The following is a 16927-nucleotide window of genomic DNA, read 5'->3' on the forward strand; positions in this document are numbered from 1 at the left end:
CGCGCTTCGGGACGATGCCTGGCTCATGGACAAGACGAGCCCACTGTATAGAACGATACACATGTAGAATAGACACTCCAAAACCTTATTCATTTCTGATCATGGCAACAACGAGGCTGCCAAAATACTGGCCTATGCTGGCTTTAGGAGGGACGAACCAGAAGCGCCACACGTACTCGTCCAGATAGGACTCAGGCTTCTGCTTCGTCCTCGATGTGGTACTGGAAGGGGGTGCCCATGTTGATGGGGCTGCTGCGGCTGGGAGCTTGAAGGTAAGTTGTATTGTGTGGGCTTGAGCCCATGAAACTGACTGGCGGATAGTGCTGGGCTTTTATTTTAAAGTATACAAAACAAAAGTTAAAATATCTTGCAATCGGCATATACGCGACAGTCGTGGGCGTTTCATGCAGAGTTGTTGCCCGCATTATGGGTACACAACTGTGTCTGAAATATTTCAGGAGTGTCATTTCTAAATTTGTATCTTTCTAAATAGTGGGCTCGTTTTACTGGTGTACGACCATGTAGCTATCTTGTGTGCAGGTACTTTAAGTGGATGGGCTATTGTTGAAAGTCTCTATCCACACTAAATTAAATTAAAAATGATAGATGGGGCATAATTAATGGATTGGCAGTACCTTTCCAACGCTCTCTAACGTTATCTGCTCAAGCTAATTCAGTAAGATTAACAAGCGATAGTGGAGGAACATATTGTAGCAAGTGCGAAAATGTACCCGTTTTCGTTGACAATGGCGTCGGACTCTGGAAACAGGGTCTGCACTTTCGCTGCAGCTTTAGCCTCAACGATAGAAATAAGAATGCCGCGGTGATGGCAACAGGTTGACGCCCCGTCTAGCAGTGCGCAACCTGCGACATAAAAGTTGAAAGTCAGACTCCTCTGCCACACGTGTGCTCCATAGCGACTCATGGATCCGCTTTTCCTTAGCACTGGCACCCATGATGCCAGACCAGCTCGATGCGCAACTTTGCCTCTAGTGGCCTCATTACACCGACATCAAGCGGCTGGCAAGCAGGTGCGCTGTTTGCGGGTAGGGGGACCACAGTAGCATTAGCAACTTCAGCAACGAGCCACTGCTTCTCTTCCGACACATGACACTCGAAGTTGTCGAGAAGGAGGACAGCAGGCCCATCAACTTCATATTTTAACAACTTTCCTACGTAAAAACGCCAGGTAAGAGCGTCCATCCAAGCGTTTTCTTGGACGGTGTAGAAGTGTCCTTCAGGGTACTCTTCGAACTCGCTTGTCTCGATTCGACCGCCCAGCTTGCCACGAAGCACGAACAGAGTCTGCAACTTTTCCCCTATAAAGTATTATAACCAAAACAAATTAGCTTAAGAAAACTAAAATTGAGAGAACAAAAAGGACATTCCTATCAGCTCGAATTGTGAGCACCGCCGTCATGCGACCGGTGTGCTTGGACGTGTTCGCAAACAACGTCCTGGCAACCTCTAACTGCCCACATCTGAGCCGGAGGCATGTCAAATTTGATGGCCGTTTCGTCCACGTTGTACATGGCCTCCGGCCCGTACGCGGCGTGCGTTCCACAAGTCAGCGCAAAACCGGCACGCGTTTGCTCTAACACCTCGATGCTTTTCTTCGCCGTTTATGGCTTCTGGGAGGTAAACCCGTGGCTAAACACTCAAATAAAGGTAAATGTTAGGAAAAGGATGACGCTTTAACAAAAAAACATTTTTTACCGAATTGCGACTCTCTCGACCTGCGCGCAAGCGCCAGGACGACGATTCGCTTATTTTGCAGATAGTCTTCGACCCACTCTGTCTCGATTTTCCAAATGAAGGACCCAATCCGGCGTGTCATGAGAGCCTGTAGATTAAAGCATAACTTTTAGTGGTTAACCACTACAAATTATGAGATTCTGTATAAACAAACTTACCTTCTCTTCGCGCCGCACGTCTTTCATGAATTTAACGACCGCAGGAATGTTGGGAAATAGTTCCCTGTGGTGCTGGCCCTTCAGTGACTTCGAAGTGGAGTGGTCAGCGAAGTTTAAAGGCTTTTCATCTTGCTTTCCCGAGCCATGGACAGTGCCCCGAACGAGTTGGAGCTCGCGGGCAGCCTTCCCCACCCCTACGTCTTCAGCCAGGCGGACCGCTTCGCGCTTCTCGCGGACGGTGTAGCTCTGCTTCTTCTTCTTGGGCGGCGGCGTGTTGTCTATGGCTCGAAAAACAATGTAAGCGACTCAGCGACCAGCTCCAAAATAGGCGATGGTACCCGGAAATTGACCAGAGCCATTCAAAAAATAAATCACGGTGATTGACGAATGTTTATTGATAACATCAATTTGATTGGACAATATGTGTGGTTGTTTTGTATGAATATGTCTACGGAATGACAGGTTTTGCATTGCCGGATTTTTCCATCGTTACGCGTGTAGCTCGTACGAGCGAGATCATCATCGATTATAAGGAGCCGAGCGCGGACCACTGACAGATAAAAAGTAGTATTTGTTGGAGAGAGTATCCCCATGACATTTTTTAAAAGGCAATCTTACCTTACAAATCCGTTCTCTCGCACGCGTGGTAGAGAGTGATTACGCGTACGACCGTTTCGGGAGAGCAACCAGCCACTCAGCAACCATTTGGTTCGTGCGTTTTCCATTGAAAATCCTCTTTTCTCTAGAGCAAAACATCTCGGTGTCTTTCACCTTCGTTTTTTTTTCTTTTGGCGCTGGTGTACTCGTATTGAATAACTATCATTTTTTGGAGAACGAAAGAAGGATAGCGAAGATCGAGATGTTGCGCTGTGATATTAAGACTCTGAGGGATTCGTTGGGGTGCTGCGGAACTACATCTTTAAATGTGACCGGCTAAAAATGTATGTACATTGGAAAAAGAAATACGCGGGTTAACCCCAATCAGGCACGTAGTTGGAAGAACATAAAAATGGTAGGACAAAACCAATTTCATTTGGGTATAGAATAGTGTACCACAAGTTTTGTCAAGCGATCCGTCTAGGACAAAAATTGTGTTCTAGAGGGATCGCTTTAAAACAGAAAGGTCAAGGAAACTTCCGTCTAGAACAAAATTTGTGTTCTAAACAGTTCTAGTTGGACCAAAAACGTCAAGGACATTTTTTGTCCTCCCGGTCTTAGCAAATGGGCGGCTGGGGCTAACGGCCTGCTGTAGTTCTTCTTGTATCTTGGGATCCCATGAGTGGCTAATGTATATGTTGACAACGAATCAAATAGTGTTCATATACAGGGTAGCGAAAAAACGTTTCTACGTTAACCACCACGTAGTACCGCCGTGCACACTTCGTGCGTGGAGGAGGAACTCTTGCCTCGTCGAAAAAATATTCTGACGGAGTGCAGTAGCCCATAGCCATACTAGGAGCAAAATAAAGCTCTGTATCAACGGACGCTCGGCGATCAGCGAAAGGTTAGAGCTCTTCCAACACTGCTAATGTAATCTAACTGTCCAGCAAGGCCGTCCACGAAATCATTTCAAATTTCCGAGCATTTCTAACAGCAGTTTGCGTAATCTTCACGTAGTGCTAATTGTCGTGTGTTAAATTACCGCAGCGGAGCCTCGGCAAGTCACTGTGCGAGTTTATCAAATCTTATTTTTTTTGTTTTTGAGCTAAAGGGAACGGTCAATTAGGGGCAGCTTTAATAGCTGTTCATTTGCGAGCAAGATACTTGTGATCCATTGGACGCAGAGAACAACATGCGACAGTTCCGAAAAGCCCGACGTCTCGGCTTCATTTTTAGGTTGTCCTTGGTCATGAACCAATGGTATTGTTCTATGGATCCGTCAGCGAATGAAACCACTTCGACAGCACCGTTTACCAATTAGAGGCCAGATTACACTTGTGTTCAGTATACTGCCGTGCTCAGGGTAACTTTGATTGTAACGGGAGGTTGATTGTCAACAAGAACATCATGGTTTTACAATCTATACGGTACGTTATGCATTTCAAAGGAGGGTAGCCACTTTTGAAAACGCTGCATTCCGAAACAGACGCCGATGCGCACGCCGCACAGGATGGCGCGCGGGGCGCTGACATTCTTGAAGCCCCACGACCGCCGCTGCCAACAGGACCACGATACACGGATGCCCACATGTGTTCTGGCTCGCAGCTACTGCGCCGCCACCAGGACCACGATACATGGCTACCCACGTGTTCTGGCACGCAGCGCCTGCGCCGCCTGGGCCCAAGATACCTTCTGTGATGTTATATCGACCCGTCAGGGCGGGCGTAATGCTGCCCGATTGATTAGCGCCAGAACCAGCACCTGTGGGAAGCACAGTTCCCTCTACCAGGTCCAAGGTGGCATGGCTCAGGACGGTAACATAGAGTGGGAGCCGTACATACTCTCATGCTCTGATGCACGGCAGGATATTCACAGGTTTAGGCCGCGGTGGTCACCCAAGACTAGAACTCATATCACGGTAAGCACTTCATTTTGTTGAACGCCATATTCGCGTATGAACTAGTACTAACCATGTGACTGCACCTGACTAACTAGTGCAGCCTCGATGGTGTCAGCGCTCAACGGAGATGACAGTAGCACTCGTGGCTTCTTTCACGTGGCAGAACGCAAGTTGGGCTTGCCCCCTTCACCTTCCTGCGGCACCGCGTGGGCGCCCGCCAACAGTAACGGGCTTCCTCTTCTTTCCAGTGCTGTTGCTTGGAGGTTGAGGCAGCATCAAAACCTCTTCCTACACAACGCCCTTCATGTGAAGCCATGCGGCTAGATGCACACCCAGTGGCGCCCCATTGCGCGCGAAAGTTTCCGGCCGCGCACGCATCCTTACCAGCGATAGTAGGGAACAGCACACAAGCCTGGAACTCTCACTGGATGTTGCGGCCAACCTGTGGTCCTCGCCATGCTACACTTGCTATCTTAATTGCGTCTTTCTTATCGATGTTGCAGTAGCCGTCATCTCTTCCTCAACCAGTTCGCTGATCATGTTGCGAATCTTGCTCTTGAGGCAGGCAAATACCGTGACGTCCAGCGGTTGAAGTAGATGAGTTGCGTTCGGGGGCAGGGAAACTAGCAGGATGCTCAGCTGCATAGCTGCATCAACGCCCTTGTCGGAGTAGTGTGACACACACGCATCAAGGGCCAGCACAAGCGTACGCTGGACGGTACTTGGCACCGAGCTCGCAAAGAAATGTAGTCATTCCTTGAAAAGGTCCGTGCTCATAAATCCCGATGGCGATGTCGTCACAGCAGCGCCGGGCACCACGCAGCCCTTCAATATCTGGCACCAGACTGGCTTGTCGTGCAAGATGAACACAGGAGGCACAACGGAACCACTTGCACTTGTGGACGCCACGATGTTCAGGTGGGAACTGGCGGTAGGTTCGGTGCACCACCCGTTACTCGATCCTCGAGCGGCAACCACGATCTTGCTCTTGAGCTGCTTCTGGAACGCTGTCTCAGCAATGTCAAAAACACGTGAGGGATCTAGTTTCAGCTCAATTACGAGCTTAGCTAGGGTGTTGCAGAGGGTGGTACGGTCCGCCGGGTCGACGCAATTGTACTCCAACGACAGCGACTGGGCCAAACGAGAGGTAAGGGCAGGGTAGCCCTCCTTGAAGCGCTTATGCCAACCCTCACCAACACCTTCGCCACAATCGAGTAGGGTGATCTCTTGGGCTTTGCGGGTGACGGCAGAGTGGCCGACGGGATGCCCCATGAGATGCCTGCCGACGACCCAATCGTAGATATGGCGCTCCCTGCCTAGTGGGAAGTAAAGCTTTGGCCCGGGCCGTGCAGAAGTTAGAGGCCGGCCCGCTGCTGTCGTCATACCGAGGTTTTAGGCTTGAATTTCAACAGCCGCAACCGCCTCAGCCGAACACGGCAGCCAACGAAGAGTGCTGCCATTTATCATCAGGATGTTTTTTTCTCATGTGAGGGGCATTGTAGCTGTTGCCACCACCAGCAAACATTGTGCCTCAAGTACACTTTGAAGCGTAAGGAAGCACTTGTTGGTGGTGGCACTTGTCATCTCCTCGAGAGCGGCATTCACAGCCGCGATGATCCCGTCGACGTCCCGCGTTTACTTCTTGTTCTGCGGGCGGCTGCATCGAGCAGAACCAGCCCAAGTCGAGCCCATTAACCCTTTCACTACCAGAGATTTTTAGTAGGTCCACTCCGGACCCATATGACAGCCAGTCGCCTTGCAGTCGCCTTAATAAATTAACCAATAGTGAATCATTTTGCTTCCACGTGGAACTTATTTTTGCCCGCGGAGTAACTCACGGTAGTGCATTATACCTGAATTTCCGATTTAGCGAGATGACCGCCGCTCCTAGTGCTATACTTCTACTGAAACATACGATGTGCAAATGGGGCGGTTTTTATCGACAACAGGATCGAATGCTGTCAAGCCGTTGTACGCCTCGCTCGAGGGCAATTTACCAGCTTATCTACCACTATAGTACTATGCAAGAATAGAGAGGTTTCGCGCGCGGCTTCCATCACCTTTACCCTCAAAAAGCTGTTTAAAACATGCAAAAAACCTATCCACCGTCTAGAAAATCTGGTGGAAGTCGCATATGTAGTGGCTTTCTCCACCACCCTCAGCCTCCATCCATCCACTGCCAACACGCTTGTCAGCGCCCGAGTAGCGTCACTTTTGCTTCGGCAATGGCAGAACCAACCAAGCGCAAGAAAATCACCGAAGAGGAAGATGTCATGCTTTTAAAGCAGACACTCGCGGACGAGCCCTACCAGCAGGAGCATGGCAAGGTGATGGAGCACTGGGAGAAGTTGGCACAAACATTGGTGGCTTGTGCCGACTTCTCACGTAAGAATCTCAGCGAAAACGGCCCAGAACCGCGTTAACGCGCTTATCGGTAAGCAAATCGTCTCCTCTTTAACCCCTCTAGCCCATATTCTGTATCCTACAGAATAAGCATTTCGACAGGTTTAATATCCGGCAAACCTGGTTTCCGCGAAAAACTTCGCATATAGGTTTTTGTATAGTGATTAATCAGCCCATCATTCCTGTTGGATCTGTGATGAGTAGATAGACGGGGATTCTTCTGCGGCTATAGAAGGACGAGTATAAATCCCCAACAGGTTGGAAAATTGGGGTGTAAGGCCAAAGTGACCGTTTGGCAGCCACTCGCGGTGCCTGTCACTTCGGAACAAAAAACCGCCCTGACCAGACGTACCTCGAGCTCTGCAAGCCTGGTAAGAACGTGCTAGTGCTGCTGCGTAGGCGAGGGCCAGGCGCTACTGGGAGCTCGAGGTCGCCATAACAGTCTACTCGTAGTAGTGATGCTAAAGGTAAGCAAGTCTATTTACAGTCTGTTCGATATATTGTCTAAGGTAAGTCTGGAATTGTATTCAAGCGCACGCGAGCCCATAGTGCGCCGTGCGAGGCGGTGCTGCCGGCTACTACTAAGTATCGAGACGCGCGTTCGTCACTCCTGGACCAGCCACCTCCATGAATGTATCCGCAGCGGTAGCAACGGCTTCAACTAGCGCTCCACAGCAGCGCATGCGTCGTTCAGGCGCTTACCAGGTAGGGGGTAAACGGCCGATGGAGACGATGCGATAGAGGGGCTAGATGGAAGCTGCAGACCAACGTGTATTGACTGAATTTATTGTGATGGTACCTACAGAATAGACCAGTCCGGCAACGATGGATATGAGGGATGCTACAGATCAAACCAGACCAACCCAAGTGGATACAGCAGAAGGTACAGAACAAGGCTTTGTGCTGATTTGAATACGACGGATGCTACAGAGTAAGGCGGCCGTGAGACGGAGTCTACTGAACAAGGGACTTCTAGCAAACGCTTCGACGTACACGGCGCGAAGCCTGGGGTGACCACCGAGAGCGTTTGGCCCGCATGCTGCTGTATATTTAGGATGTAGCAGAGCTTATCGATAATGCATTCGTATATTACATCTTATGGATACTGTGCGTGCGACGGACATGAGCGAACGCCATAGCGCGATAAAGTGATCACCAGCGCTAGTTAGCAAGACAATGGCAAGGATTCGTAGGGAGCGAATAGATGCGTACACGAAGTCTATCGGTGGTCTAGCGACGCTAGGAAATAATTGCCCAGTTCCTCCTCACTCCGTTAGTTAGGAACGGGGCATTTTTTTCCTCAGCGCCTGGGCCTCACCCGCCGCGTGGCATGAAGGACGGATGGCTGGTGCTATTAACGCTCCTCGGTTCGGACTCATACCGAACTTGACAGGTATTGCCGTTCTAAAGGTACTAACGTGTGTGTTACGTTTGTTTCGCCCAATGAGCACACACGATTTTTACCAGATGGTGGATACATTGCTCATCTTTTGTCCACTTTCGCACCTATTTTGTGCTGGAAGTGCACAATTGATGTACCGTCACCCTGTAAAGAGTTGCAATAGCATACCTCCAGCAGTTTTGACGTATACTCTAATCAAGTCATCTTATTCTGTATAATCGCTACAGAATAAGGTTGGGGCTAGAAGGGTTAAGTAACATATATTGCTAACAATTCTGAATTTGTAAAATTATTATGTAGCTGCTGCTAAGAAGAAGGATGGCACTGCCAAGCGGCTTTCCGGTGTTACGGAGACGCACAGCGAGAAGGACGAGCTCCTTGACGAGCTGATCTTAAGGCTGGAGGAGTGCAAGGCAGAGAAGGAGGCTAAGAGGAAGATGAAGGCCGACAAGGATGCTCCGAGCGAGAGTGCAGGTGAAGCCATCAGGCGTCTCGCTGTTGAGAGGTTGAAACGCTCACGAGAAGACGATGCTGTGGATGTACCTCAAGAGCGAGCAAATTCGCGAAGCTTGCCGATATCCTACAAGCTCAAAAGAGCAGGAGTTTGTCATGCGAAGGGAACAGTGGGAACAAGAGCGCCAAGATCGCCGCGACATTGAGAAACGCTTCATTCTCTTACTCGAGCATTTAGCTAACAAAAAGTAAATAGAACTGTGGTTGGTTCATGCTTTTATTTTGTGTTAATTGGTTATGTCTAAGTAGTCCTCAAGGGGCGGGGGAGGTAAGTCAAAGAACTGACTAATTTGATTGCCGCCATTATAACAGCAGTGACAATTTGTCAGTAGTATGGCAACCCGCACAAATTCACCTACCAGACTGAGCCGAACCTTTAGATTTTTCCTGTAATCAATGAAAGCCCAAAGACTTTGCATGATCCCGAATCCCATTCTACTGCGGTCCTCACTGCACTCATTTCCTTGTTGAAGATTCGCGCATGCGTTGAAAGCACTACGTCCTTAAAGCGGGTAACGACGAACTCGCTCACTGAATACGCAGGGTCGCCAAATATGGCTTTACCTTCGAATGCATCTGCATTCTCGCGAAAGTATTGCAGGAGGCAGCTAGCAGCAAGCACAGTCTTGTCGTGTCTACGCCCTTCAAAAGGCCCGAAAAAATGCATGCATAGTCCGTCGGGGGTCGTCAATCCTAATACAGTTATCATAATACAATTAGTCAAAGCCAATATCGTAGTCGTTGAAGCTCAAATTATATTACCTGAAAGATGAGACAGTGTAATCTCTTATGGCCGCTGTAGACTTGACGCTGTAGATTCTCCGACCGATGGCCCTTGCGAGGAGAAGGACGGTAAATGCCGATCTTCGTTCCGTCTAGAAGTGCGAAGACGCTAGGCACAGAGGTACGGCGCTCTATAGTTTCACAATAGGCGCCTATTTGTCTGCGAACATGATCAAGATGAAAGTACATGCGCTCGCTATACCTTGCGTCTACGTAGTCAACTAAAGCACAACGCCGTTTGCAAGTTAACAAAACCCACCCACTTCGTGTTAAATCAATACGTACTCATCCACAGGAAAATGCGGCTAAGTGCAGGTCTTCATCGGCCGAAGGTGCGAGCCATGTCGTGTAGTCGGCGAGGATAACTGAGCCGGTAGGGCATGACTGCTGCAGCTTCTTCGGCATGACAACGATCGTTGCTGTCCGTCACAACGACAGCAGGGAGCGGGAATAGGCGCACTAGTAGCCGAACACCACGCACGTCAAACCGAAAGTCCAGCACGGAGTTAATGTCCGCGTAGGTGCCAAGGTTGAACCGCACATCAGGAATTAGTGGTCGCTCTGGGACATCAAAGAACCCAGCCTGTAGAAGGGCTAGCCACAACGCCTCTTCACCAAACGAGGCTAGCAGCGCTAGCAGCTCCAGCGCTTCGTCCTGGGTGAACGGCATCGCCGCCGCTTACTTGCTTGCTTGCGTGTGCTTGCTTGGCCTTTACGCATTGGCATATTATTGGCTGTGGGATGGGTGGTACACTAGTGGTACGCGGGTAAGGAAAATGGGGCGAAACCTCTGTTGGGCATAGCCATTACCTTCACATTTATGACCTGCTCTAAAGGAAAAGTGAAGGTGAAAAATTGTACAAAACCTCTCTAATGTCTGCATTTGTAAGTTGACGCGTATCTATATTCCGCTGTGTGTGTAGGCGAAGGTAGCGCGACTGAATAATATAGCCAGGTACTACGACTGCATTGATACTGTGCATACTTGACAGTACATATAGCTCTCCTATGCTGTGCGTATTCGTTTTGATCGTCGACATCGGCGTGCGCTACGTGTACATGTAGATAATGGCGCTAAGGTTGCATCAAGGGGTGGATCAATTAGTGGCTGGATCATGAGTACGGCGAGCTTGTAACAATGGCAAGCTCACCAGTACAGCTCGCTGTTCAACCCTGTCAAGCTAGGTAGAACCTGCTGAGATAAAGATAATTGGTGTATTTACGCCTTCAGTTACATACCATTGATGGTATTGATGATATGGCATTGTGGCTAAGAGGCTGGTTGCCAGCTTTACTCGGCTTGTCAGACGCTAACTACTGGCAGGACTCCGGCATCGATCCGACTCTTTACACTGATACCTGTTGCAGCCGTTCTACGTGTTGGCTTATCTGGGATTTTAGTAAGATAGTCTACTAATAGCGCCGTTGTGCGACGTCTTTCTTGCTATTAGATGCAGCTTTCCCTATACTTCTTACCAGCTCGGGTTCATTTTTATCGCCTAACGGAGCCACCACGTAGCATCCCGAGCTTTCATGGCAGCCATTAGCCACTATTTGTGAGAATGCTTCCACAAGCAGTAACAACTAGCCGACATGTAGTGTACGCACTATTGCAACCTAAGATGTAAGCTTAGAATAGGTACGAGCTACTCGTTCTTCCCGCTTATTTGTTGCGCGCGGCACCAGGTGAATGTGGCACGCTGCTCATTGCCGCCGCTGGTTTCGTGGAGAAAGCGCCGATAGCATTTGAGCACACGCTTCTCGAACAACTCCACGTCGTAAGTGATGGCCTCATGCCCGAGATAGAATGGCACACGCGAGGCGCTCGGATGCCATGGAGTACTATGAATATGTGAATACTCTGGCGTGTATGACGCCCGTGCATCTATTTCATGTTAGCACAAAGACTTCGTGTCAATGTGAAATTTCAAGTATGCTTGCTCCCAAACTAATCTGGCGCTCACGATACTGCGCGAATTAGAGGTCCGCAGCGGTCCTACTAATCTTGGTGAGCAACATTCCCGAAACCCTTCGACGTATTTTTATCCAATCAACAGTACATGTACCTGCTCTAATAGGACCGCTACGGACCTATTCATGCATCAGGCTGGGCTGGTAGTGAAAGGGTTAAAGCCAGGGCTTCACGGTGGCTGGCTGGCGGAGAACTTAATCGACCGGCCTCCCGATGCAGCCGCAAGTTTCGCTGCCGTCCTGTCCGAGGCATGGTGAGGGCGGTGTCCTGCTGTACGATCACATCTCCCTTACCTATACACAAAAATATTCATAATAAATAATAGGGGTTGTCAATGCTAGCAGCAACTAGTCGCTTTTTTTCTGCGCAAATCGGGCAAAAATATTTTAAGCCAATCGCTGAGAGCGGCCATTAACTACCCCGTTTAGCCCGCGCAGCAGCAAGTGCAGATTTTCTGCGCGGGTCGATCGAAATGCCCATGTCCAAGGGCACGGCAAGCCGTCTTCGCAGACAGAAGGCACCCTTCGACCTTGGATGCGAAGGGATCGCTCTACCGGTGCCTTTTTGTTAACCTGAGGCGCTGGTTAAGACGACCCTTCACCGTTGCCAGCAGAAAAAAAAAGTTGTTGCTGCTGCGGGCCGCTTGCGCGACTTTTTGTTCCGTTAGCGAGAATTTTTTCCAGCCAATCACAGGCCGGGAAAAATCAGCCGACTTGCGCAGAAAAAAAGCGACTTGTTGCTGCCAGCATTGACAACCCCTATTAGTGAGCACAACACATTACAAGATATGTTGCAAAAACATGATCTGGCCAAACTCGCTTACAAGCGGCGATTACGTGCTGCGTCAGCAAGAGCTCCTAGACATCCTTCGTCATCTTAACGGGGGTCGTGACCGGAGTCCCCTTCAGCCGGTTCTTTCTGCTGTGGACAGCCAACTTGGTCTCCACCCCTTTATCCATCTGTATCTACAGTTTTGAGTTTAACCGGGGTCAGGTAAGCAGTCGTCGGAAGGAGTAGGCAACCATAAGCATGGTGGAGTTGCGCTTCTCGCGCTTGCTGCAGGACGTGGCGCCCCGCAGCGCGCCGCCCGGCAAAGCTGTGGTCGAACCTCTCGATGGCACGACCACCGGGTCGGACGACGAGGAAGCAACAAAAACATGATTTTAGTCGTGCTTCAGAAAGCGTGTCGAGACTACGAATATCTATCACATGCACTGTCTGGTTAACGGGTGCCCTTGGTGCGCCCGCACCCGCAACAAACCGTCCGCCCGCCAACCCTGATTCGCAGACGACAGCTGCAATGTGCTCGTCGAAAGTACTCGGTGCGAACAAGATGCTTAGTGATGTATTGTTGTTGACGAAGCCAACCTGGCGTTGGGTCAAAGTCCGACCAAGTCATGCTGGATCGAGCCGCTAGCATCAAGAGAGAATTTCACTTAAATTAAATGCAAGAATGGCGCGTAGACGACAATTGAAACGATAACTATGTCGTATATGTACATTAACTTTTTCTGTGATAACATAGCGTCACATCAATTCCAAAGACGTTTGGTTCCCCATATACCATTTTCAAAGGATAGCACACTACAAAAGCAGCGTTGTTATGGCCGCGGATTTATATATAGCATAATTATTGTATATATAAGAATATATTCTGAGTTTTTTTTCTTTTTGCAGATTAATTTTATAATTATTACGCATATAGCAGCGGATGTATTGGTGAGGCGGATTCAGTTCAAGTGGCATTAAAATCCGGACGTTCGCTGTCATGCCCGTCGCCATCACCGCTAAGTTCTTGTCCGCGCCCAGCCGTGCGACGGCCTTATTCTCCACAGTTTGTCCAGTTCGCAAGCCGTGCCAAAACCAAGGGGGTATGTCACGCAGGTGTTTGAGGACCAAAACATAGTTGCCGCCATTAAGTTAGTGCCAGCCCATATTTTTACCTGTAAATCCGATCCGATTTTACCGTTTTGTGTGGGCATTTATCCTGGTGGGAGGAGGACGTCGAGGGGGGGGGGGGGCTCAGCGACCCAGGTTGTACAGGATGCCAATCGTATACAGCTTTCCGAAGCCGCACCATTGAGAATGAACAACACATTCTAAGAACTATAGGCTGTAACGTATTCTACACCGACCGGTTACCACCAGCGAGTCAGCTACCTAGCATGTCGCGCGTGTCGACCGCTAAAACGTTGGTATAAATCGGTGTAGCATACGCCCTATCTCATTAGGGATGCAGGCATCCATTCATGAACTGCGTCACGATTTCCTGGGTGTGTAAAGTTGAAAGGCAGCTAGTCACCCAGGCTGCGTTAAGTGTATGGTTTACACATCAACAATTCTACTGCATAGTTTAAGTAAGTGTACAGCGGCTAAAATCAACTCGATAACCCCAAGGGATGGGTTTATTTACTCAGTTTCCAAACCAACCATCGTTATGAACACACTCAAGTCGTTGATTGCATGTTGCCGATAGCTGGTGGTAGGTCCCGTATGCATCGGTAGACTTAGCGCGCATCCTGTGCTTTACCTCGGGCTTTCCCGCCAAAGTGGCCTCAGGAGTACACAGAATGGGTACATTTACAAATATAGTGACATGTATTTCGCTTAGACTTAACGGCTACTCTGTTCCTACAGATGCTGTCCACTACAACAAACGATGAGACTAAGAAGTACTACAGAAGCACCGGCAGAGAAAAACCCTGAAGAAGGTTGGTCGAGTGGGCAGGCTCGACGTCGGACACAATAGCTCATGTCGAACGTGGTGCAAAGTGTTAAGGACCGGGACTTCATGCTCGCCGGTATCGCCCACGCGGACAAGAAGACCAAGCACGGCCGCCACATGACCTACCACACGGACCCCCCCGAACGACGTGCGGCTGGGGAAAATATCCTACCTGGTGTCCTATCAAGTGCTGTTTCCTGATGCTGCAAACAAGATCCACATCCCGAATCGGCGCGGCAATGGAGAGCACACCGAGAATACGACCATCTCCAAGGCCGGCAGTACGTCCGCAGAGCTGTCCCCAAGCCGCTTCACGACGGTGATCCGCGGAACGAGCGGCTACGCGGTGATTTTGCCTGCCAGGATTCCGCTCAGGGTCGAGTATACAGGTGAAGGTTGCCCGGATTACGACACGCCCTCGACGTTCGAGAAGCGCGTGCAGAAGAAGATGAAGAAGTTTTCTCTGGGGGCGTCGTACAATGGCTCGGAACTCACGGAACTGTTCTATTGCGACGGACCGGTCACCGACGACAGTCCACCGGCCAAGATTTTCCTGGACGAGTTCATCGAGTACAAGGCGGAGTAGCGGCTTGCTGTGTTCTCGGTGTTCGGCCTCAAGCACGCGCGCAATGCAGCCTTGGCTCAAGCCAGCGCGTCTTCGCAAGATCCGCCGCCCGCATCTGCGTGCGAGTCTCCAGTAGCTGTCTCCAGTTCTCCAGTTGTGTCAGTACCTGCCGAGTCTGCTGCCCAAGCCGATTTAGAGGAGCCCCGCTCGGTGACACTTCAACGACGCCGACCTCCCCCCCCCAAGTTCCCCAAGTGGACCATCACAAGAAGAAGATGCTGCGACTCCTATAGGCCTGGTAACTTCACGTTCGACGGAGCGTGACCAATTTTCTGTCGCTGACACGGAGTACCAACTATTTTCAGTGGGCTGCGTGGTGAAGTTGACACTGCTTTCGGCGGCATCAATGCATTTGTTGCGCTGTTATACGATCGGCAAGCATGCTTGATACATGCCTGTGACGCCGATTTGGTCTACGCGAAGAAAAAGGTTAGCTCGATCGAGGAGCCAGGTCAAACGCGAACCACCAAGATCGAAGAGCAGACGACAAAGATTGATGAGCAGACAGCGAAGATCGAAGAGCAGAGCAGGTTGATTCACGCGATGATCGACGAAGTTCAGCAGCTACGAGAAAAATGAGTTCTGAGCAAAATTGTTCTCTTACGATGTTGCACCTCTCTGTGTTGTTGCAGTATGTACATCATGCCACGACTACGGGATAACTTTAGATTGAATTCGTCTCTGATGAGGTTTGAGAACAACTTTAGCTTTGCCAAATAATGTTCAAGATTGTGCTACGTTCTAAAAGAATATGAATGTCACCATATCTGTTATATCTAAATTTCATAAATTGATTGAATGAATCAAAACGGTATATCCCTAGTTGGATTACAAATTTTGCGATTGTTAGCTTAACAACCCGGGTATGCGTCAAGTACACCGGAAAAAGCAGATTTGTGGGGGGTTACTCAAGAATAATAGATGCGCTATACAAAATTAGGAAGATCGGAAAGGTCTAAGGGAAAGAAAGGAACTTGAAAGCACGCTTGGATTCAATTGGGGTTCTTAGTTTGTTTTATCGGCTTGGAAATCTCCTCCCAAACTTTGCCCCTATGACCCCCTCCCCTCCGCATGTATTCGCATTTAGTTGGTTTTCAACCAATCAAAAGTGCCGATGCAATGATAACTGAAAATGATGGTGGTATCTTATCGTTTGTTTTGTATGGACCTCCTAAGACGCAATGCCATTTTTCGAAAAAAAGCGGCATCATTGCACGTTCTCGAAAATGGGCACAATGTTGTACTCGTGGAGCTGCTGTGCTCTACTGTTTGGTCGTTCAGGAATGCTAGCGCTTGATATACATTGTAAAGTTATGTTCTACATGTTGTAAACGTCCGCAATGCATTCATTGTTCAGCGGATCTTTTATTTACTAAAAGGTCAATCATGTCCCATTTGAGCGGTGTACTTGAGGCAGATCCGGTTGTTAAAAGTGATATTTTTAATTACACCATTTCCCTAGTAAGCTGTGCCATGACTATACACCGTGTACGTCTTGAAGAGTGAGTCACCCTGTTTTGACTTTTAGTTTTCTGGGGAACCATTTGTATTTACTAAATTCAAAATATATAGCACGCAATTCGTACTACCGCGATCTACCCGAATCCGGTCTCATTTCTCAATAAGGTGAAATTGAAAATCTGTTTTGAAACCGGTGGAATGATTATCAAAGATGCACGACTATTTTTAGGGTGAAGGGTGTACCGTTTTTGAGAGCTGTCACTTCAGACCACTGCTTATTGAAGTTGTAGCGTTGTACATTGGTTTTAGCCCCTTTCGTGCAAAATATGGTCATATTCTGCTCGTTTTGCACGTTTGCTACGGTATAAATAGGAGATCTGTCTGCGGTGGGAGTTTTCATATACGATATTAAATTCTATTAAGCTCTAATTAGATAGAAAGATAACGTAAAATACGTATTACACTAGCAAGTGAAGCAGCTGGCGACGACCCGGGTCAGCAAAAGAACCCGGGGCTCGCAAATCCTATCATCACGCATGATTAGTGGGATGAAGTTGCACAGGTATCCAGCAGTCCTACCAACATTGGATAATGTTATGGTTGTTGTAGATAGTTCTACTACCTAAGTCA

The 16927-nt window shown here is 49.0% G+C and overlaps 4 protein-coding genes across 4 annotated transcripts; 1 reads left to right on the top strand and 3 right to left on the bottom strand.

The window, feature by feature from the left end:
• Positions 1-939: 939 nt before the first annotated feature.
• On the bottom strand, positions 940-1278 carry PHYSODRAFT_516226 (hypothetical protein; the record flags this gene model as incomplete). The annotated part of the gene is made up of 1 exon (XM_009533777.1): positions 940-1278. A coding segment is annotated over one exon (339 nt), but the record flags the coding sequence as incomplete, so codon positions are not given.
• A 3885-nt stretch (positions 1279-5163) lies between these two features.
• On the bottom strand, positions 5164-5685 carry PHYSODRAFT_517404 (hypothetical protein; the record flags this gene model as incomplete). The annotated part of the gene is made up of 1 exon (XM_009533778.1): positions 5164-5685. The coding sequence occupies one exon, from the start codon at positions 5683-5685 to the stop codon at positions 5164-5166; it is 522 nt and encodes a 173-aa protein (XP_009532073.1).
• Positions 5686-6638: 953 nt separating this feature from the next.
• PHYSODRAFT_336240 (hypothetical protein) lies at positions 6639-8923 on the top strand (the record flags this gene model as incomplete). The annotated part of the gene is made up of 3 exons (XM_009533779.1): positions 6639-6798; positions 8519-8757; positions 8843-8923. The coding sequence occupies 3 exons, from the start codon at positions 6639-6641 to the stop codon at positions 8921-8923; spliced, it is 480 nt and encodes a 159-aa protein (XP_009532074.1).
• A 35-nt stretch (positions 8924-8958) lies between these two features.
• PHYSODRAFT_317192 (hypothetical protein) lies at positions 8959-10240 on the bottom strand (the record flags this gene model as incomplete). Its single annotated transcript, XM_009533780.1, has 5 exons — positions 8959-9105; positions 9171-9424; positions 9541-9735; positions 9881-10075; positions 10198-10240. The coding sequence occupies 5 exons, from the start codon at positions 10238-10240 to the stop codon at positions 8959-8961; spliced, it is 834 nt and encodes a 277-aa protein (XP_009532075.1).
• Between the last annotated feature and the right edge of the window lie 6687 nt (positions 10241-16927).

This window comes from Phytophthora sojae (assembly GCF_000149755.1).
Source record: "Phytophthora sojae unplaced genomic scaffold PHYSOscaffold_7, whole genome shotgun sequence".
Lineage (NCBI taxonomy): Eukaryota > Oomycota > Peronosporomycetes > Peronosporales > Peronosporaceae > Phytophthora > Phytophthora sojae.